This window comes from Vespa crabro, chromosome 11 (assembly GCF_910589235.1).
Source record: "Vespa crabro chromosome 11, iyVesCrab1.2, whole genome shotgun sequence".
Classification (NCBI taxonomy): Eukaryota; Metazoa; Arthropoda; class Insecta; order Hymenoptera; family Vespidae; genus Vespa; species Vespa crabro.
Window position 1 is genome coordinate 5585697 of NC_060965.1, and position 22985 is coordinate 5608681.

At 30.4% G+C, this 22985-nt stretch overlaps 1 protein-coding gene across 12 annotated transcripts in view; it reads left to right on the plus strand.

Moving 5' to 3' along the window:
* LOC124428179 (lachesin-like) overlaps positions 1–22985 on the plus strand; it is a 263585-nt gene that overhangs the window by 4023 nt on the left and 236577 nt on the right. For all 12 annotated transcript variants that reach the window (XM_046971946.1, XM_046971945.1, XM_046971951.1 and 9 more), the window contains one exon: positions 13496–13604. In XM_046971946.1, coding sequence (XP_046827902.1) covers positions 13535–13604 — 70 coding nt within the window. In that variant the 5' untranslated portion in view covers positions 13496–13534. The remainder of the gene's footprint in view (positions 1–13495; positions 13605–22985) is intronic.

The following is a 22985-nucleotide window of genomic DNA, read 5'->3' on the forward strand; positions in this document are numbered from 1 at the left end:
TTCATTAATAATTGTTCTATTAGATATTCTCAAGATGTGGGCATTGAATTGACGGTGAGAAACGTCGAGTATCCAAGTGAGGGTCCTTTTCGTTTCACGATAAAGAGAGAGTAAGAGTGAAAGAGAGAGAGAGAGAGAGAGAGAGAGAGAGAGAGAGAGAGAAAAACTTATTCGCATGGAGATTTCGTCGACTTCCCTTTTCGGTTTTGTCCGAGTATACACAAAGCCAGTGGTAAGCACAACTTTTCTCGTTAAGGAACGCCGATCTGAATGAGCCCTTTTCTTCGTACCACTACTCGGCATATCCTAAAGAAACGTTCGAAACGAAAGAGTCGTCGTTTTCTCGTCCTTCTTTCTTCCTTCTCTTATCTTCTTATCTTCTCTCTCTCTTTCTCTCTCTCTCTCTCTCTCATTTTCTCTCTCTTGTTCTCTTATTCTGTCTACTTTCTATCTATTTTTCTCTTCAACTCTTCTCCTTCTGCTTCTTATAGATCTTTTTGACTTTTTCTTCTTTGTCCTTTTCTGTTCTTCTTTTTCCTTTTTTTCTTTTTTTATTTTTTCTTTTTTTTTTCTATCTTCTATCCATTCTATCAACCAGCACCCATTTTACATCGTGTCTCATCGCTGGAGGCACGCCGATAGTTAAAAAAGTTTTAATATTAGATAAACGAGGCAGACCAAGCACGATTATCTTCTTGCCGAAGTGCCATTTTTCTTTCTTATTTTTCTTCTATTCTAACTTCCTTCTTTCTTTCTTTCTTTCTTTCTATCTTTTCTCCTTCCTTCTTCCCTTTCTTCCTTTCTTTCTTTCTTATTACTCTTATTTTTCTTTTTTTTTTTTTTTTTTATTTTTCTTTCTTTCTCGTAACAACGACTATGAGAAAGAACGATAAGGTATAAAATGAAAGCATTAAAATTTTATGCGCGATTTCCTTTAGTCTATATATTTTTCTGTAATAATATTTAATAACAATGGTTCTCGCTCGATTGGCGATGAAAATTTATAGAGTTTCGAGTTGGGTTAACAAGGATGAGCGTCGGAGTTATATATGGTGAATAATTATAATTTGTTAGTATTAATTGTTAAATAGTTGTTGTTAATCATGTTTGATATTGGATACTTCGAAAATTTGATCATTTGGTGCTATAGTTTATATAAAAATATGAAATAGAAAGAGAGAGAGAGAGAGAGAGAGAGTGAGAGAGAGAGAGTGATATGTAGATACATACAAATATTAATTAAGTAAATAGATAAAATGAATGGAGGAGATAATTAGAATTCAGAAAGTACATATACATATATATATATATATATATATATATATATTTTCTTTAATAAAAATACGAATATAAAAATAGAAAGGAATTTCAATGACATAAGTTGTAATCATTTGTCTTATCACACGATATATATCTGCGTTAATAAAAATAAAAAGAAAAAAAAAATAAGTATGATACATTATGTCGAAAAAATCCTTTTGGTGGAATTGGCCATTGAACGAATTTGTTCGGTTGTTATCAACTCGAAAAATGCCGAAGTCCATTGCAAATAGCGAAGAAAAGGAAATTCTTATAGTAGGATGTCATGCAGTGTGTAGACCAAAGTGATGCTTTCAAAAAACTATATCTACGTGTATATCATACCATCAAGAAAATAATACGTCTCTTAAGGTTACAACAGATTCGCGTCCCGTTCACTCGCAAAAGTACGCTCTCGTACGGCCATTGAAATTGTCAGAATAACCTGAGTGAGAGCGCAAAAAGCACGAAGGCGAGATGTGCTTTAGAACTGTCTCTTTCTCTCTCTTTCTCTCTCTCTCTTTCTCTCTCTCTCTCTCTCTCTCTCTCTTTCTTATGAACTTAAAGCCGAACAATCGAAGCATGTTTTAAGTATTTTTGAAAATTCAATTGAAATTGTTTTCAGCATCGAAAGTTTCTGAAAAATCCATTACACTTATGACAATTCAAAATTTGTTCTTTTTCTTTTGTTTTTCCTTTTTTTTTTCTCTTTTTTAGAAAATCAACATTATCAAATACTATTATCTACTTATCAATCAGATACAATTTTCTTTATAATTAATATAAGCCGTAATTGATATTAATTCTCCTTATGTTTCTTGAAAATTTGATCAAACGATGAAATAATTCTTCATTCATTGTATCGAATATTATATCAATTACTCGATTACAATTTTTCTTTTAATTGTTAATGAATTTTCATTGACATTTCTTAAGATTCTTTTATTTCACATTAGGTATATTAAAAAAAAAAAAAAAAGAAAAAAATAATGATATCATAGACATAAATTATAATAATACTCGAATGTAATATAATATATCAAAAGGGCAATGTCCCAAAAAAACTATCTGTATATTTTGAAGATCATGTTACCTTATATTCCGATAAGATGTTTAGTAAGAGTCTCAAGAGAAGTACTAACGGAGTGAAAAAGATATCGGAGTCGATTGAAAGTTTTCGACGCGAGAAAAGTCCCGTCTGTGTTCGACGAATGTCCGTTTCGGTGCTCGCTGGAAATGGAGGGTACAACACGGAATAAATCCGCTCCGATAAAATTGAAGTACCCACCCACTCACCCTATCAGCAACCCCTTCTCAACATCCTTGATGTGCCTCGTACAAAACTCGTTAACCTCCACGAGCATTTCCGCGTTTATCGACTACCACGATATTCTGGGCTGTTCCACCACTTACTTGGGCGCCATTTTTAAACGTTATTTCTCTTCTTTCTAACTAATCCATTATCTTTATGTATAGTTGTAACGGGAGGAGGGGGGAGTATTTTCATTGTCGAAAAATTACACATTTTTAAAATGACTTTTATTTATTTTTCTTTTTTCTCTCTCTTTTCTTTTTGTTTTTTTAAACTTTCAATAACGTCTAATCTATTCGTCGATGAATAATACTTTCTTAATTACTTATAGTACTTCCAATTTGTAATTTTCGTAATTTTCCATACGATATAATATACTTTTTAAATTAAATGAGAAACGATCGATTTATTTTTCCAGTTCATTTTACTAACGAACGTTTTACAAACGAAAGTATTATCAAAAAAGAAAAAAGAAAACAAATATATATATATATATATATATATATATATATATATATATACATGTATAAAAATATTCGAGAAAACGTATTGTTAGAAATATAATATCATTTAAACGAGGTTATGCGAAAAAGTTGATTTAAAAACAAAAAGAGAAGACAAATGTTTTTGTGAAAGGATTAGAAAATCGTTATACCCTTTTTTTGTTTCTACCAAACGATTCGTTTGCAAAATTCGGCTACAAATTAAACCGTTATATATATATATATATATATATATAAAGAGAGAGAGAGAGAGAGAGAGAGAGAGAGAGAGAGAGAGAGAGAGGATGTCGACGCGATCGCGCGACAAAACGCCGGTAATTACATTCCGGAAGTGAGGAGGTCGAAAAGCGGCGTGGTATGCGTCCACGGCACCGTTTTGCGCCTCGAATAATTGCTGACACGCGATCCATGCTATAGCAATAGGTAGCTACCCATGCGCAGCTCGTGTTTAAGCTGGTTCGTGTGGCCGATTGGACAGGAGCTCGTCACTTCCTCCCTCTCTTTTCTTCTCTTTCTATCCTTTCGTTCCTATCACTCCTGTCTCTTTTGTCGTTCGAGTAATCTCATCAGGTAACATCCTTCTCATTCACTCTCTCTCTCTCTCTCTCTCTCTCTCTCTCTCTCTCTCTCTCTCTCTCTCTTATTATATCTATTACTAAGCATTTACATGCACTCAGACAAACACATAAACATGTATACAAACACACGCACATACACAATTACACGCAGATAGAGATATAGATAGAACGAAAGAGAAAGAGGGAGTTGTAATTGAAAATTCGATATTCCTCTTAAGTGGCATTTAAAATAGAAAACGTGCTAAAACGAGTAGTTGCATGTAACTAAGATGTTATATGTTTGATAGGTAAATTATAGATATGTTAAACGTGTGTTTGTCATTTATATATATATATATATATATATATATATATATATATATATATATATATATATATATATATATATATGGTTTGGACATTGAGGTAGATAACTTTAAGATGATATTTAATTATGTTAAATAGAAATCTAATTGACTTTTGATTTGATTGTTGGTAACGATGATGATTTTTTCGTCATTTGTAGGGGATGTTTAATTATTATTGTTGAAGGTGTTAACGCGTAAAAATATAACATGACATTTAACGTTTGTCCACGTTTTTAACCATCATCACTATAGAGACTGTAATATCTTTTTCTTTAGATTTACCGGGGCTTCATCCCTTCTCTTCTATGTTTCTTCATCGCCTGTCTTCTTCCTCGGTTCGCTTTTATGACGATGGATAATAAAAGTAATACCGGTCGTAAAGAGAAAGGCGTTGAACTATATCGGATCAGTCTCGGGATAGCATTTTCTACCTTTTCGGAAGCTTTTACGATTACCAGATGTCCTGTATTCACTCGTTTAAGAAGACGGTAGACAATACATTTAGTTTGATTTTTATTTTTTTTTCTGTTCGATTTTCGTTCGCTGATAAATCGATCGATTTTTTTTATCTTAAAATTCGATCTTCCATACGAGTCAGATAAGGTAATTGTATATTTTTCATGTGAAATATTTTGACGGTGAGCAACCACAAAGTCATCTCTGTCAGTCATTCACCGAAATGATCCAAGTTGCTAATTATAATTACGATTGAACATTATTAATTGCGGTATAATTATCAAGTAATATCGTGGATGGCTAATTTTCTACAAATACGTATATATGTACATATGTACACATGTATATAACTTAGAAATATCATCAAACGGGAGAGTTTGGTATTGAACATTCTATTAAATTAAAATGAATAGAAAATGTTTTGATTACTTGTTTATCTTCGTAAAATTTTTTTTAATCGTATCTTCTTTATAAATCGTGAACTGTCCCTTTCTTTTTTTCTTTTCTTTTTCTTTTTTTTCTTTTTGTTTCTTTTTTCTTTTTTTCTTTTAAATACGCTATACCAATAGAAATTTGGATTAAAGTGACTAGAAAAAAAAACCTGGACGTTCATTATTTATCTTTCTAATACTAGTCCTTAATCAGAAAATTTTACGATATTTTTTTTTTTAACATCCAATATGCACAAATATCAACATATTATAATACTATAATAACTATGTCTATGGACAAGATAGTAGTAGGAAAATATCGAAATGGTGACCCTACTACGGTGACACAATTTGTACGACGCAACGTTAAAAGCATACCACTGTAGAAGGTCTAATCACAGCGAATGTATTCACGTCTGGACGGATACATTAATGGATGATAAAGTTAAAAATCGATGATAGACGATACGTCACGTTGAAAAGGAAATGCAATAACCTCGACGAATATGATTATTTACTGACGTGTAGATATACATGAGTCGTTGAAATGTAATGTGTGCGAGTGAGAAAGATATATATATATATATATATATATATATATATATATATATATTTCGATCCATATTGTGTAACACATAAATGCATATATGGGTACATACCTGTACATATATTTAGTAAAGTTGAGTAACATTTGCAGAAGGTAAAGCATTATTCGTTATCATCAAAGTTATTTTAATCGTAGAATAGCAACGATGGACGACGGGTGATAGATCGACGGGAAATGCGTTATCGGTGCATTTCGTCAGGATGAAAATGAATTAAAGTGCCGATCTTTGGCGACATGCCTCGATATATCGGACGGCTTCGTGGCGCCAACCGGTTAAATTTACTTCTAATTCGATCCACCAGTGAAAAATAACATTGCACGGGAAAATGGAAATGATCCTTTGCGTACGTGCTTGATATCGGTATGTCGTGTATTTACATATCGTACACTTGCATTTTGTAATACATATTCCTATATATATATATATATATATATATATATATATATATATATATATATATATATACATACACACATAAAATGTTACAAATTGTTTTCATCGAAATCGATTAAAATCGTCGACTGTAAATTTGTTCTTTTGATATTGTATACTCCTGATGTGATTGTTGAGCAAAAAAGAAAAAAGGGGGAGGGAAGGAGGAAAGAAAATAACGAATATTCATGGAATATTTTGTTATTGAGAAAAATTTAATCGAACGCAAGTTTAAATAATATGTTATGTTATAACAATTCCATTTATAAGATGAGATAGTAACTTGAATATCTTCATTTTATTTAGCGATATATTTATGTGTAGAAACTTCGTTTACAAAAGTCGTACGGTATTATAGAAAAAAAGGGATGTACACATATTATAGTAATGATAATTTTGTTATAGATGGATGCTTAAAGGACATATAAAAATCAACCGTGTGATTTCTCGTAAATGAAATCATATTTTTATACCCACCATTTGATTGATGCAATTTGACATTCTATATGAAAATGTATTAACCCTTGTATTAATATCTTGAAAAATTATTACTTTAAGAGATATTTTAATTTAGATATTATTAAGAAATCATGCAGATTTGATTAGAAATGTGTAAGTAATAATATGTAAGAGTAATAATAAGATAATGACAATTTCTTAGCTTCAAAGTTAGCGTTAGAATTAAAGCTTGTTTATTAATTGTTTATTAATTTATGTAATTTTATAAATCACTCGCAATAATATGCGAATTCTTTTCTTTTCTTTTTTTCTTTTTTTTTTTTTTTTTGCTTTTTTTTCTACCGAAATAAGATAAATCTTGTTCGGAATAATTTGTTTATGAAAATTGTTCATAACAAATTGTTTATTGATTATATATTTATTTATGTAATTTTATACATCAGTCGCAACCGGATGTGATATTTTTTTTCTTTTTTTCCAACAAAATGAGATGAATTTAATTGATAAGGATTTTGTTTATAAGAAATTGTTAATTAATTATTAACAATATGTTGAAAAAAAAAATAAAAGAAATAAAACTCTGATCTTTAAAATCATAGTTGATTCAAGTCTCTACAGCTTTTAGTTCCAGAGATATTCCAATTTAAACGGAATACGTTTACGTTGGTCCATTGACCTATATAATTTCATTCAAAATGGTTTATAACATACTAACCTATATAAATATCGTAAATTTATGGTGGTTTAATATTACTGCTTTTATTATTACTACGAACAGCTGTACTATATAAATTATGAATGGAAATCTTTCGAAAACGATATCTTCGGAACGAAAAGTCGTAAAGACATGAAACCAGCATCATTTTCAAATATATTTTATTCTTTATTTATTTAAATATTGTAATAAAAGCGATTTAGTTAATAATTTTGGAAATTAAATTATTTTTTTTTCTTTCGTAATGACAACATAAATATAATGAAATCATTGAAATTGTTATTATAATCATATAAATTTCTTTTTTTTTCTTCATTTAAAATAAGAAATAGAAAATTTATTAATAGTCGAATAATATAAAATTGTAAGATCAAAATGTTAAGAATTTTCTTTCGTAATAAGGACATAATTGTGAAATATATTCTATGCTAATAATTTTTTGACATACATGGGTTAATACTTTTTTATCGAAAAGTTTTTTATAAGAAAATATTTTAAAGTTAAGTTGCATCGATTAATGTAATCAAAAACATAATTTCATTTGAGAAAAATATGTCCTTTCATCCTTTCATGTACAACAAAATTAGTATTACTATAATATGTTTCCCCGCTTCTATCCACTTTGTACCGTACGATTTTTCTAAATAAAATTTCTCCAAATCTATACAAGAAGAACGAAGATATACAAGGTAATCAAAATTATTGTCCCACCCTATATATAACTTATATATGCATATTTAATATCCAATGATATTGAACATGTCAAATGATCGTCATCGAACTTGATAAAATTTATTATCAAAAATTATTACGAAAGATAATTTCAATGAAAATAATTCGTAAAACTTAATATGAATCTCACAATCGATATATTTTATATAAATACATATATTCTTGTTTTCTCAATATTGGATACGTTTTTTTGAGTAAGGTTTGTGACGTTTTATATTGTTTTACGACATTTACAAAGGGCAAAAGATTGAGGAAAAATGGTAGAGTGGACGGAGTTCAGAGAGTTATGAGAAGTAAGAGTAGAGTGAGTTAGAAAAGGTTTTGACGATATCGATGCGCCAGCCGATTTTTGGACCAAGCTTGACGTTTAACGAACGCTGCCAGACCTTTTGATTTACAGGACAGTTTGATTTCCAAGCCGTGGGACAATAACCGCCAATTTGTAAATCGCCTCGTAAATCTGAAAGCGTGCTCTCTGCTCGATCACGTTAACCCAGTCCTCTATTTTTTTTTTCTTTCTTTCTTTTCCTTTTCTTTTTTCCTTTTGTTTCTTTTCTGTTTTGTTTCATTTTGTTTCTCTTTTTTCTTCTTTCATTCTATCTCCGAACCATTCCGCTGATTGCATTAAACAATCAGCTTTGTTAAAAGAGTTTCATGTTCATGCATTGCCGCATGTTTTGTTATCTATCCTATATCGTAGATAGGTAACGTTTGCGTTTGTAAATGCACCAACGTAAAATGTGAAAGAAAATTATTCATGTATCGTGATCATTTCTAGCGTAGTTTTTTGGCAGATTAATCGTTTTTGGATCGTAATCGTACGTTCGATCGAAACTGGGTCATGTATTTGTCCTTCCAACACTTGTTCTTTTTTTTCTTCTTTTTTTTTCTTTTTATCCTTCTCACTACAATGCATTTCAAATGCATTTCAAACCGATACAATCCGATCTGTGTTTCGTTGTATTTTTAAAAGAAAATTGTTAATGTAACGTGAAACTTATAATAATTTTCTATTACTTGGCAATAATTAATTCTTGAATTGAATTAACGAGTTAATTAGATTTCAAAAAGAAAAGAAAGAAAAAAAAATTCAATAGCAATAAAATGCAATTTCAAAGTCATATATCATATAGTGAATTTATAGAATTGAATAAATAAAAATTTCAGAAATTTATTTAAATAAAACGAATATTATACAAAGATATTCTTCATATATTATTAATTTATATTTCGTCCATATTTTAAAGAATTGATTGAAAAATGAATTGAAATATTTCTATGGTAAAAAATATGTCTTTAATAAAATATAACAAGAATATCGATTGTAATGAAAATTAACGACAGAAAGATGTATTTTTGATAATTTTTCGATTCATCGTACAGTTTATTTTAACAAAACTTTTTTTTCCAATTACGTCATCCGATTTAGCGATCGTATGTAAAATGAAATTATATTCTGACCTGACTTTCATTGAATAACTTTGAGTTTCCATTTTCTCTCTCTCTCACTCTCTCTCTCTCACTCTCTCTCTCTCGTTGAATGAAGAATAAAAAAAAATTTAACTTAATTTGATAGCTTAATAATCACCGTGTCTTTTTATTTGCATGATCGAATCTCGAAGTTATTATGAGAGACATAATCTTTCAGAGAAATGGAATAAAATTTTTTTTCTTTATATCTAATTAATACGACAAGACAGGTGATTTTTATTTTATTATATCAATATAATATATATATATATATATATATATATATATATATATATATAGCGAGAAAATTATTCATTTTTTAAGGGTACTTTAATTTTCTTTTTCTCGTAATTCATAAAGTGTAATAAAACGTATATTGAAGTATATTTATCTTAAGTTATTTCATTCTAAAATTTTAAAATATTAAATTAAATAAAGACGATCATAATTAAATATATATTATAATCTGTATAAATTAATAATACTTCTTTATGAATCGTCAATTCTGAAAATTACCATGTCTATTATTATTATTATTATTATTATTATTATTATTCGTACGTTTATATTATTTCTTACTTAAATTCATCTCAACGTTCTCTAGCTTTAATTTAATATTTGTAAAAAGTTTATTCGCGATCCAAACGAAAATTGTAATTGACGTTTATTAATAGACTCTGAAAGAAAATGAATTAATTTTTTCCCTTTTCTCTTTTCCTATTTTTATCCATTATTTGATAAAAGGAATGTAAATAGCTTTCACTATTTTCTATCTTTTTAATTTTTGATCAATAAGGTAAATGAGAAAAGAATTAATGACGAATATTTTTATGTTGGAATATAATTTTAAATAATCTTAACAATTGCGAAAGAAAAGCAATGCGCCAAAAGTAGGAGAAAGAAAATCGTTATTACGTTAAAACCTTTCACATTTTGATTATTACAACCATTAATACGTATTTTTGTAATTAAATAATAATAATAATAATAATAATAATAATAATAATAATAATAATAATAATAATAATAATAATAATAATAATAATAATAATAATAATAATAATAATATCAACAGTAACAATAACTTTCGCTGCTTTTGTAGAAATTCATTCATTCTCCTTTCTCTCAGTTTCAATTTCATTTTCTTTTCTTCTTTCTCGAATTGTTTTTTCTTTTTATTTTTCGTTTTCTCTTCCCTCCCCTTTCTTTTACTCTGAGAAATTCGATCATTTACGAAACACATCAAGTATAGGTACATACATACGTACGTACGTAACTACGTCAGAGAGCATAGCCTCTTAAAAGCTAGATCGAATGTAGGTTAAGCGAACGTAAGTCCCTTTTTTTCTTTCTTTCTTTCTTTCTTTTTTTTTTATTTCTTTCTCTTTCTTCCTCCTTTTTTCCCTTTTTCCTTTCCTACTCGATATCACCTATACTTTTCTCGTTTTTCGCTTTTAAAACACGTCCATCGATTTCCTTCGTGTTCACGAGAGAAACTCGTATGCTCGTTAATAATTTCACGCTAAGCGTTCATGGAATGTTAGTCAATGGTCAAAGCAAACGTCGGACACTTTAACTTTATTATCGTTGTGCACAATATATAACTAACTACTACTCAGGAAAAATAATGAGCCATAACTCCAAACATTTTGTTTTACAAATGAGGATATTAATTACCTTTCTCTCCCTATTTCTTTTTTTTCTTTTTTCTTCTCTTTTTTGCCTTTTCTTTTTTTTCTTCTTTATTTTCTTTCTTCTTTTATTTCTTTTTTATTATCCTTTTTTCCTATAGTGATTAAAATCTACGAAGTTGCATTAAAATAAACGTTGCTCTAAAGTAGAAATGATATTTTTTTTTCGAGAAGAAGATAGAGAGAGAGAGAGAGAGAGAGAGAGAGAGAGAGAGAGAGAGAAAGAGAGAGAGAAGATTCATGAACAATATACGCGGCTTTTAATAATTCCGCGGCGTTACCGTCGGCTGGATTAATATTTCAGAGAAACTCGCTTCTTCCTTCCCCCTCCCTACCCCCCACCCACCCAACGTTCCTTTCCCTTCTTTCTTTTTTCTCCCTTTTTTTTTTGTTTTCTTCTTTTTCTTTTTTTCCATTTCTTCCTTTTTTTATATTCTTTTTTTTTTATTTATTTATTTTTTTTTATTTATTTATTTATTTTTATTTTTTGTTTTGTTTCGTTACATTTCACTTACGATTCCGTATACATCGAAATACGACGAACGTTATATAATCAGGATGAAATAAATTTCGATGTAGTAATGGAAGTGAATGGGAGAATGGCGAGAATGGCGATGAATTGGGGGGGGGGGGAAGGATGGGAGTAGGATAGTATGTGGGCGCGGGAGCGGAGTAGGGAGAGGGTGAAGATGAAAAAGTAAAAAGAAAAAAAGAAGAAAGAAAAGAGAGGAGGAGGAATCAGGCTGGATAGTAAAGGGGGCGCTGGATAGTAGGGGAAACGTAGGATGCGGTAAGTAGGGAGGGGGGAGGGAAGGAGAAAAAAATATGGCAACTTCATCTTCAGGCTTAATTCAATGTAGGACCCAGAGACTCTCCGTGTACCGTGCAATCTCCTGCGTGGATACGTATATTGAATGCATGAGGATGTTACTCCGTGATGTTACTCAACGTACATACAGAGAGAGAGAGAGAGAGAGAGAGAGAGAGCGAGAGAGAGAGAGAGAGAGAGAGAGAGAGAGAGAGAGAGCGAGAGAGAGAGAGAGAGAGATAGTAAGAGATGGTGGTGAAGAGGGTAAAGCTATAGGGGGTAGCCAGGGGATAGATGATTGTACGGGAGGAATATCCAGTAGGAACTTGTATGCGTCTCCAATCGCATACCTCTACGTCTTGTCGAGTGGCAAAGCTGCATTACGGTCCAGTAAATCTGATTAATATCGAGCGTTTCGTTAATTAACATGTCAGTCTATCGCATCGATTCGACCATGCGTTAATCATTTCTAACAGTATTCTCTATAACATGGAATTCCATGGTATTCAAGCTTTACGCGTAAAATTTCAGCGGTCTTTTTTTTTTCTTTCTCTTTTTATTATCTTATTTTTTTCTTTTTTATATTTTCTCTCCTTTTTCTTTCTTTCTTATATATATATATATATTTTTTTTTCTTCTTTCTTTCTTGCTTTCTCTCTCATTTATTTGCTTCATCTTTCTCCCTTTCTTTCTATTTTTCTTTCTTTTTTTATTTTTCTTCAAAAACGACTTTCGAAAAGTTACCATATACATATGAATTTATTATGTGTGCATAGTTTTTAACGAACGTTCACATTCGTTTCGTCCTTAATTATATCACCCGACTAGGAAGGAGGAAAAAAGGGAATTAAAAAAAGAAGAAATAAAAACCAAAAGTAAAAGGAAGATTAATAAAGGGGGGGGGGAGGAAATACCTGTGTCAACAGGTTTATTCGATCAAATTTATCACCTTTGATTTCTACTGTAAGCTTTCATATTTTGATATGATGATATTCCTCTTGACAGTTTGCTCTTATAAAATTTCTATGAGAGAAAAAGAATGAGAGAGAGAAAGAGAGAGAGAGAGAGAGAGAGAACGAGAGATACGTTCTTTTATATTCTGTGTTTTTTATTTTGATAAAAGATGATTACCAATTGGCTTTTGCCAGGATTGATATATTATTTTTGACTTACGCATTTTTCCTCTGTCCCTGTTTTTTTTTCTCTCTCTTTCTTCTTTCACGCCAATAGGAAAAAGTGTCTTAAGACACTTTTGGTCGCAAGAAAATTTTTCTTTTTTTTCTTTTTTTCTTTTTTTCTCTTCATTTACCAATTTACCATAAGTATAAACCTAGTTCGAATGAATTTCGTGTCTTTTGTTATTGTATTTCTTTCTTCCTCTTGTTCAATTTTTTTTTTTTATTATTTTTTTTTTAATTTTTTTTTTTTTTATTTCTTTTTTTTTTTGATTCATACTTTAAACCACGGAACGATGATAGTGCATTCTGCTGACAAATGGTCGCTTACATACTCTATCGATTCGAGCATCGCGTAGTCTTCCGTTTGGTGTTTCGAATCTTGATGGAGTGTACACGGAAGTACGTGTACGAGTCTCGAATTTGCATTTGAACACGTTTGCATAACACTGAGAGCACGTACGAACGTACTGTTGCAGGTGAGCCACGTGATATAAAGAGTAACAACGGCTGGGAAAATGGCAGACAGACCGAAAAGTCGATACCTGACTTTCAGCATACTTCATATCATCACGTTAATGTGCCAAGGTAAGTCATTTGCTAAATCTTCAAGTGCCCATCTATCAAATGAGATATTTATTTGCAATTGGAATATAAATCTTTCGTTAAATGCATAAAACGTGTATCAGATCTGTTTGAACGATCTTTTTTATTCTAAATCATTTCTTTTCTTTTTTTTTTTTTCTTTTTTTTTTCAATCATTACCTACAGAAAAATATAGGAATTAAATATAGGCATAGAGAAAAGATTGATATCATTCATTGCATTTCTAATAATACATAAATCTAATGATTCTAATACGTTATAATCATTTAAACGTTATAACGTATTATTTTTATATAAAGCATAAAAATTAAAATTAAAATTCGAAATAATTGTTAGATGCATTTTCGTTAAAGACAAATTTAATGATAATTAAAAATCGTTCAATGTAACACGTTAGAATTCATATTTCGATTGAAATGGAAACGTTTATATATATTAAATAATTCGCACATTTGTTTTTATTATAAGTGAAACGTTCTCTCTATTTCTCTCTTAATAGGTGAGAGAGAACTAATTAACGAATTTAACGAAATAGTAAAGCACATAATTTGGTGAACACCACGGGAGAATTCGAAATTCTCTAGTATCTAGGGAATGATTTGTCATCGAAAGTAATACGGCCCAATGGAACGGTTGCAATGAAAGTTTCATTTTACTCGAAGTAGTTAGGGCTCTTAGCGTTTCGGTAAAAGCCGCGTTGGCTCTTACGCCACGTTATTTACCACTCAAGTTGACATTCATGTCTCGTCGTTGCTGCAGCATTACGGATGCTGCGTCTCTATTTCTATATTTCTCTCTCTCTCTCTCTCTTTCTCTCTCTCGCTCTGTTGTGGAAAAGCCTTTACCGTCACTCAGCTTTCTACGTACCTTCAATGAGAGAATTAGCACGAATCGACGAAGATTATGGATCTCCTCCTTGGTTCCTCTTTCATTTTCTCGCTTTCAATCGAGCAAATATTATTAAGTAATATTATATATATATATATATATATATATATATATATATATATATTTATCAAAGCGTAATACAGAAATATTTTTGGAATAATAATATTTTACTTGTAATTGTATTTTTCATTATCATTTTCTTGTTAATTGATAATATGATATTAAAAACTTTATAGAAAATTCTTTCTCTAATTTACATATAATCTCTTCTTACGTATAATCCTTTATTTACATATAATTACATATCTTTTATTTACGTGTATTATTCGTTAAAACATTCATCAAATTATCATTATGTTATCGTTAAAATTATTGTAAAATTTTGAAATAAAATGATCATTGGAATGTTTCGAATGATTTAATACGATATTAAATCTAATAATATTAATTAAGTTATTAATTTTTATAAATAATTTTTCCTTGCAAACATTCTTTTTTTTTTCTTTTATTATCTTTTTCCTTTTCAAATAAATACAATTTAATAGATATTCGAAGAAATCGATATATATATATATATATATGTTAATTATTCGCATGAAAAATATTTATGATAAATGATTTATGATAAATGGTTCCTTCCATGTTTCATAACTAAAAGCGCACAAGTTTCGATATGTTTCGAGAGGTGGAACATTTATAAGAAATATATCGCTGACGCTACCGTCCACTTTACCTCATGACCCGCAATGAAATTTTCGTAGTTACGTAGTTATAGTGTAAACGTGTACACTCACATACACGTACACGCTTAAAAAGCGTGCTTTATGAGCTTCAACGAATTCTGCCGTGAGCAAAGTTCGGTCGGTGCCGCCGCGTCAAATAAATTTAAACGCTTCTAACTTTACACGAAACTGTTCCATCGACAAAATATATATATATATATATATATATATATATATATATATACATAGTTTTATATATATAAAGAGAGAGAGAGAGAGAAAAAGGGAGACGCGAATATGTATAGAAAGATCATTTATCGTAAAAAATTGCCATTTCTATTGTAAAAAAATGTCTCGAATAGATCTTTTCTAACGATCGATGATAAGATATATATTAATTAGAGTTAATAAAATTTTCCTTTGCTGCGAACTAATTCGTTTAAAAAATAAACCTTTCTATATATAAATACATGTGTATATGTGTATATATATATGTGAATATATATATATATATATATATGTATGTGTGTATTTGCGTATGTGCTTACGTGCGTACCTACAATATCCCAACGAAAATTATCTAGAAATATTATTTTGGAATCTAATGATTTCTTTTTTCGATAAGCGTCAAAATGGGTCAGTTTTATTTTCAAAAAGAACGAATAAATACTTATCATAAATTCATTCACTTTGGGCTAACAATTTCTCAATGTAGAGATGGTAGGATGGATAGATAACAGGCCCGTTTGAAAATCTTAAATAAAAATATAAGGATTAAGTGACATATCATCGATAAATGTATTATGTCGATAAGTGTATGTCTTTACAATGGTTCTATTTTTTTGCTCTCTTTTTTTCTTTCTTTTATTTTTCTTTTTTTGTAGTTTCGAATTAGCCTTCCGAGAAAAAAAAAGCGTTTGAATAGCATCTTTCCTATCTGGACGTGTTTCGAAAAAAGTTGAAAGATTTCATAATAATTCTGATGAACAATTTTCGTCGTGACACTTTCATTTTTTTTTCCTTTTATATCTATCTATTTATCTACCCATATATATATATAAAAGAAAAAGGAAAGACAATGAAAGAGGATCATCGCAACATTTCTTTTCCGTGTCGGTTGCAGGCGCCTTGCAAATCTGTTAAAACTTTCGAATGGGGAATAAAACGTGCCGAAGTTTATTTCCCCGCGACACTTTAATAATATTTCGTTATACAAAGGGAAAATTGTCGGGATTTAATTTCTTTCTTTAGCGATAATTACGCGAGTCTTTCCTTCATCGAATTAACCACAAATAAGGAATAAAACTTTTACCAAACTACGTGTTGTCTTATCTCTTTCGTCGTCTCTTATCGAGAATATCGAATTATATCGAAAGAAAAAAAAAAAAAAAAAAAGAAAAAAAAATAAATAAAAGGTTAATTTATATCGACGTATAGAAAATTTTTTATTACAAAAATTTTTCAATCGCATACGAAACGATTTCGTATAAATAACGATAGATTAACGTTTCCCTTTGTGATAGAAAAATCGATATTCGGAATTTCGTTCTTCTCTCGTACCTTTTCTTACGTCTATTTTTATCTGTACCTGAACGATTCCGTAAAATTGCTAGTTCTTCGTTGCTTCGCCGTGAAAATTTTACAATTTCTTTGAAGAAAAGGCATCGTCTGTCGCTGTAATCGAAGGTTATGAGAAAGGTCCAGCAGCAGCTAGATATTTTCTCTATCCCTTTCTCTCTTTCACTCTCTATCTCTCTCTTTTTCTCTTTTTTTCTCTTTCTTTCTCTTTCTCTCTTTCTCTTGAAGATGCATACGTGTTCTTCTTCTAACGTAGCTCCTCGTTCGGGAACAAAAACGAGATTGATACCGTGCAGAATAGCGATGGGATCGAGATCGTTTCATGTAGGAAAGGAAAACGTGCGAGCTGCATTCTATCTCCCTTCTCTCTCTTTTTTTCTTTCTTTCTTTCTGTCTTTCTTTCTATATCTATCTATCTATCTATCTATCTATCTATCTATCTATCTATCTATCTATCTTTCTATCTTTTCCTTTATCGTGGCTCTCTTCTATGCGAGAAGATTTTCACGTGACGGCCAATCAACGTCTTCTTTCTTCTCTTCTACTTCCACGCATATAAACGAGAGATTGCAGAGGAGCTTGACGTGTCTCTTCGAACATCCACGTAAATATCAAAAAGTGTATATGAGTTTGTGTATGTATCCATGTGCGTATATGCGTATGTATATATGTATGTATGTTTGTATGTATGCGTGTATATGCGTGTGTGTATGTCTTTCATCTTTGATCTGTTTTATAACAAAGAAAAATATGAACATATAAAAAATTTTCACAAGAAATAATCCAATTATTTTTTAATTATGAAGATAATTCGTAAATATGGTGTTCGTTGTGCGTGTATATATATATATATTTATTTATTTATTTATTTATTAATGAATGTGATAAAATTGAAAAGAGTAGAGGATAAAAAATAAAGAGAAAGAGAGAGATAGAGATAGAGGTAAAGAGATAGAGAGAGAGAAAGAGAGAGAGAGAGAGAGAGAGAGAGAGAGAAGGATTAATTTTTAATACTATTCAGAAATTGAATGGGAGAAAAATGATATAATAAATAAAATGAAATCCCGATGAAAATGAAAATTCAAAAATATCTAATTTTTCGTTATATCTTTTCGACATTGTATATTTTATTTTATCTAATTGATGAAATGATAATGAATGGAGATACGAATCTACGGATGTAGTTAAAAGAAAATAAGAAAAAAAAAGAAAAAAGAAAACAAAACAAGAAAAAAACAAAACGAAAAGAAAATAACTCGACAAAGCGGCTTACATCTTTATTAAGTGTATTACGCAGGATGTTTCGAAAGATAAAGAGACAAGTTCCTTTTACATACAAATGTATGTAGGAGAAAATTGAAAAAATTTCGCAAGTCAAAAGACAGGTTGCGATTAAAATTTTTCAAAAAACAAAAAACAAAAAACAAAAAAGAAAAAAGAAAAAAAAGAAGAAGAGTAACGAGTAACATTTGCCTAGGCACATAAAGGATGACAATCAATGTTGTACCTTACAATTTGAACCCAACGTTTCTTCGTAATGAATCCGTGCCTCGTCTTTTCTGAAGTAAACAAAAAGATTTGTACATTTGCATAAATACCATGTTCCCTCGGAAACATTGGAATTTTTTTACAAGAAAAAAAGAAAGAGAGGAGAAGAGAGAGAGAGAGAGAGAGAGAGAGAGAGAGAGAGAAAGGTCGATTAGCATAAGAACCGTTTACTTGCGAATGAATTAAGCGAGCAGTTTAAAAAAAAAAGGGAAATAAAAAGGTATGTGAATCAAGAATCCCTTCGGATTTTTCGTTTCCGTGAATATTATAGCTATGTAAATAATGTAACAGAAGTGGAAGTATGTTGATTGATAGAGATGAATCTCGCAAATGGATAGATATTGAAACCTCTAGAAGATGAAGAAAATCAAAATTCAAATGATTCTGTTATAATCCATCCGATAATACTCTTTTTTCCTATCTTTCTTTTCTTTCTCTTTTCTTTTCTTTTCTTTTAGTTTTTTTCCTTTTTTTCTTTCTTCTTCTTCTTCTTGTTCTTCTTCTTTTTCTTTCTCTTTTCATTAGGCCAAATGGAAAAACTTCCGTTATAGGACGGTCAACGTTGTAAATCTCGACTTAAAGGAGAGAAAGAGAGAGACAGAGAGACAGAGAGAGAGAGAGAGAGAGAGAGAGAGAGAGAATGAGATAAATAGACATAATGGTTAAGAAGAGAGAGAGAGAGAGAGAAGTGTGAAAATCGAGTAGAAAAAAACGAGCTATCAGACGATGCCGTTATCGTAAGAGAGAGAGAGAGATAGATAGATAGATAGTTAGAAAGAGAGAGAGAGAGAGAGAGAGAGAGAGATGCAAAGAGATGAAGAGAGTAAAAGAAGATGGGAAAAGAGGAAAAGCTGGTAAGAAACTTTCCTTTTTCCCTATATACCACTATCGTTCGTTAGTTTTTTTTTCTTCTTCTTCTACTTTTTTTTCCTCTCTCTTTCTTTTTCCTTTTTTCTCTTTTCTGTTCTCCTCCTCTTTTTATTCGCGAGAACGCTGAGGCCGTTCGTTCGGTCGCATAAATGCGAAAACATATTTAAGATGTTATCTCAGAGCAAGAGCCGAGCCGCATTCAAAGTTGAGACATTAAATGTACATTAGCGATGTTATACTTCGCTCGTGCCGACCACTTAACTTCATGGACACCCTTTACGTATGCCCACCGACAAGGAAATCTTGTCCTTTCTCTCTCTCTCTCTCTCTCTCTCTTTCCCTCTCTCTCTCTCTCTATCTATCTATCTCTCTCTCTCTCTTTTTCTTTTTTTAACCACAGGTTACCACCCTTTTTTCCCTCGTAATAACGAGCAAATTGTCGAGATGTGAATTACAGAGATTACAACGTTTAAGTATTTTCTTATTTAACTTTGTCAATAATTACTTGATGATTTTTTTATTATTACAATCGTTGATTATCGATTATCACGATTCCTATAATATTTCGATAGCAATTTAAAATAAAATAGATTTTATTTGTATTTATTTCCGTATTTTTTGGATTTATTTCCTTCTTCCTTCTTCTTCTTCTTCTTTTTTTCTTTTTTCCTTTTTAATCTTCAATTTCAACTATATAAATCATCGTTACGTTCAAATTAATTAAATAACAATTGAAAAATAACATCACACGTTTGTAATCGTTTCTCCTTTTTTTATTTTTTACTTTTTATTTTTTCTCTCCCTTTTTTCCCCTTTCTTTCATTTCATTATTTAATCCAGCTAGATCGTCATTATGTTGAATTATAAATTAATCGAAAGATTTCAATATTTGATACAACTAAATCATATCATTGGATTTAAATGAGAAGGAACAATAATAATAATAATAATAATAAAAAAAGAGAAAAAAAAAAGAAAAATTAATGTAAAAAGTGAAACGAAATTTTCAATCAAAAGAAATCTCAACGTATTAAACGTTTCCTCTTCATCGGTGTTTCATGGTGGAAGATCACGTAAATAGTATCTGAGTATCTCGAGTAAATATATATACAAGGGTTGAACGCTTATACATAGGTAGAGAGTAAACGAGTGTTTTATCCCCCTTGCTCCGATACGTATTCGATATCGTCGTGTTCAACGCGCGTAAGACACTTTCTCTATCACTTTCTCTCTCGACACATGTTTCAACGGTGGCTTAACGACGCGGAAAATGCGAAATGATTTTCAAGGAAAAAGAAAGTGTGAATACGATGGTTGAACTACAAACGGAATGAAAAGTCGCTTGAAAAAGCACGGAAACAGATTGAATGTTGTCGAGTGTGCACTATTGCGAGAACATGAAAGCTATCGCGAGATTTTACTTTACATATGTATATATATATATATATATATATATATATATATATATATGTGTGTATCTTTTTCTTTCTATTTCTTTCTCTGTCTTTTTCATTTTTTAATACATTCGTATATTTGTACCGTTCATTGGACTGCACTCTGACGACGGTGGTTTTACGATTCATTTGGAAAACTTTTTATTTAAGATTATGAAAAAAACTGTAAAACTTTCCTTTCAGAATGTATCTGTTTATGATAATATTATACGTGTTTACGTCTCTCTGTTATATGCAAAAGGGAGAGAAAAAGAGGAACAGAGAGAGAGAGAGAGAGAGAGAGAGAGAGAGAGAGAGAGAGAGAGGAAGAGAGTAAATTATGCATAATATATCGTACGATCTTTCCATTCCTTTTTACATGTTCAAACAGCGATATGAGATTCGGATTAGTATTGCTTATGCCAAAGGAAAATCCCTTCTCTAGTTGCAAATATGAAAACGTTTACGTAGCCGTATGTAAGCTTGCACGTGTCTTGCCCTCGTCGTCAATATTTGTTTTGGACATTGGCATAAAGACAAATCTCTCTGATCGTTGAATAGATTGCAGTAAAGGGTGCGAAATGTAAAGAAACCTTGTATAATATCCATTGAATTAATTTAATTCTTGTGAAATATAATAAAATAAATAATAATATATATATATATATATATATATATATGTATATATAAAACTAAATAATAATAAATATTTAATAGCGGATATAAGTTAACAATTAAATAAATAAACAAAATTAATAATATAAATAAGGATAATGAAATTAATGGTAGATTAATAATATTGGATTATGAAATACAATAATATGATAATTTTAAAGATCTTATATGAAAAATCAATATAAAATAATATATTAACGATTAAATTGAGTCAAATGTTACATAATGTTGCAATTATTATTAAGAAAGATAAAGAATATAGGAAAGATTCGAAAAGATAAGTAAGAGAAAGAGAGAGAGAGAGAGAGAGAGAGAGAGAAAGAGAGAAACGGAGAGAGAAAAAGAGAAAATAAGAGACCATTATCTCTCTCTTTCTCTCTTTCTTTCTCTTTCTCTTTTGGACATTTAAAATGAAAGTTCGCCACCGAATGGGCTCCATCGAATTGCTTTTATTCTCGATTTTCGATAGATAAGCAGACGTTCGAAATAAATGATTCTCTTTTTCGACGGCTCTTTTCTTTTTTATGGACTCTAAGAAAAATAATAGTCCAGTAGTGGGGTTGCGCAAAGTGGGAGGAAAACTCGAAAAGAACGAAAAGGTAATTTAAATCGGTATAAGCTTTCTCTAAGAGTACAAGAGAATAAGAGAGAAAGAGAGAGAGAGAGAGAGAGAGAGAGAGAAAGAAAAAGAAGTAAAAAGAGAAATAGAAAGAATGATCATGCTCTCATTGTTTCGTTACCGACGGGAAACGTATAATGGTCGAGTGGTAACTGCGGTCCTAGAATTTCGAGTAGAAAAAGGAAAAAAAGAAAAAAATCGTCGAGAATCGTACCATCCACTAGGTTTCTCTTTATATATATATATATATATATATGTATATATATATATATATGTATATGTATGTACATACATACAGGGTGAGTCACGTAACTAATTTGCAAGGGTAAATAATATAAAGTAAATATTTCATTGTTTAATAATAAAACAAATGAAAAAGATTCTGAGAAAATGAATAAATGAGAAATTTCTTTTCTTCTTTTCTTTTTTTTTCCTCTTTCAATCGTAATTTGTTTACATATATTTTCTTCTATTATTTATAATAAATAATTCGTTGAAATATTGATTGTTTGAAGTTACAGAATTTCTCTCTATCTCTCTCTCTCTCTCTCTCTCTCTCTCTCTCTCTTTCTTTCCTTCTCTTTCTTTTATTCTCTCTCTTGTATAAAAAAAAAATTGTTCCATCGAAACTTGACTCGAATATCATTGATTGTTTTCAATGATATAGGAAAGTCGTGATTAAGATAAATAGGACACCCTCTGTATAGAGAATACTGAATGTGGTATTACGTGAAGCAAACCACGGGAATAGTTTCAACCATCCCCAACTACGTTTTCGTTAACGAGCGACTCGCTTTTTCGAGAAACGGGAAGTTCCGAAGGCGCAAAGAAATTGCACTCTGATCAGTTCTATGAATCTAGTCCCGTTCTTCTTCCACTTCGATAGATATTAATCAAGAGCGAATAAGGAACGAGGAACTGTTTTGCGATTGTGAGGAAATACGAGAAGAGAAAGAGAATAAAAGAGCGAAAGAGGGAGAGAGAGAGAGAGAGAGAGAGAGAGAGAGAGAGAGAGAGAGAGAGAAAGCAT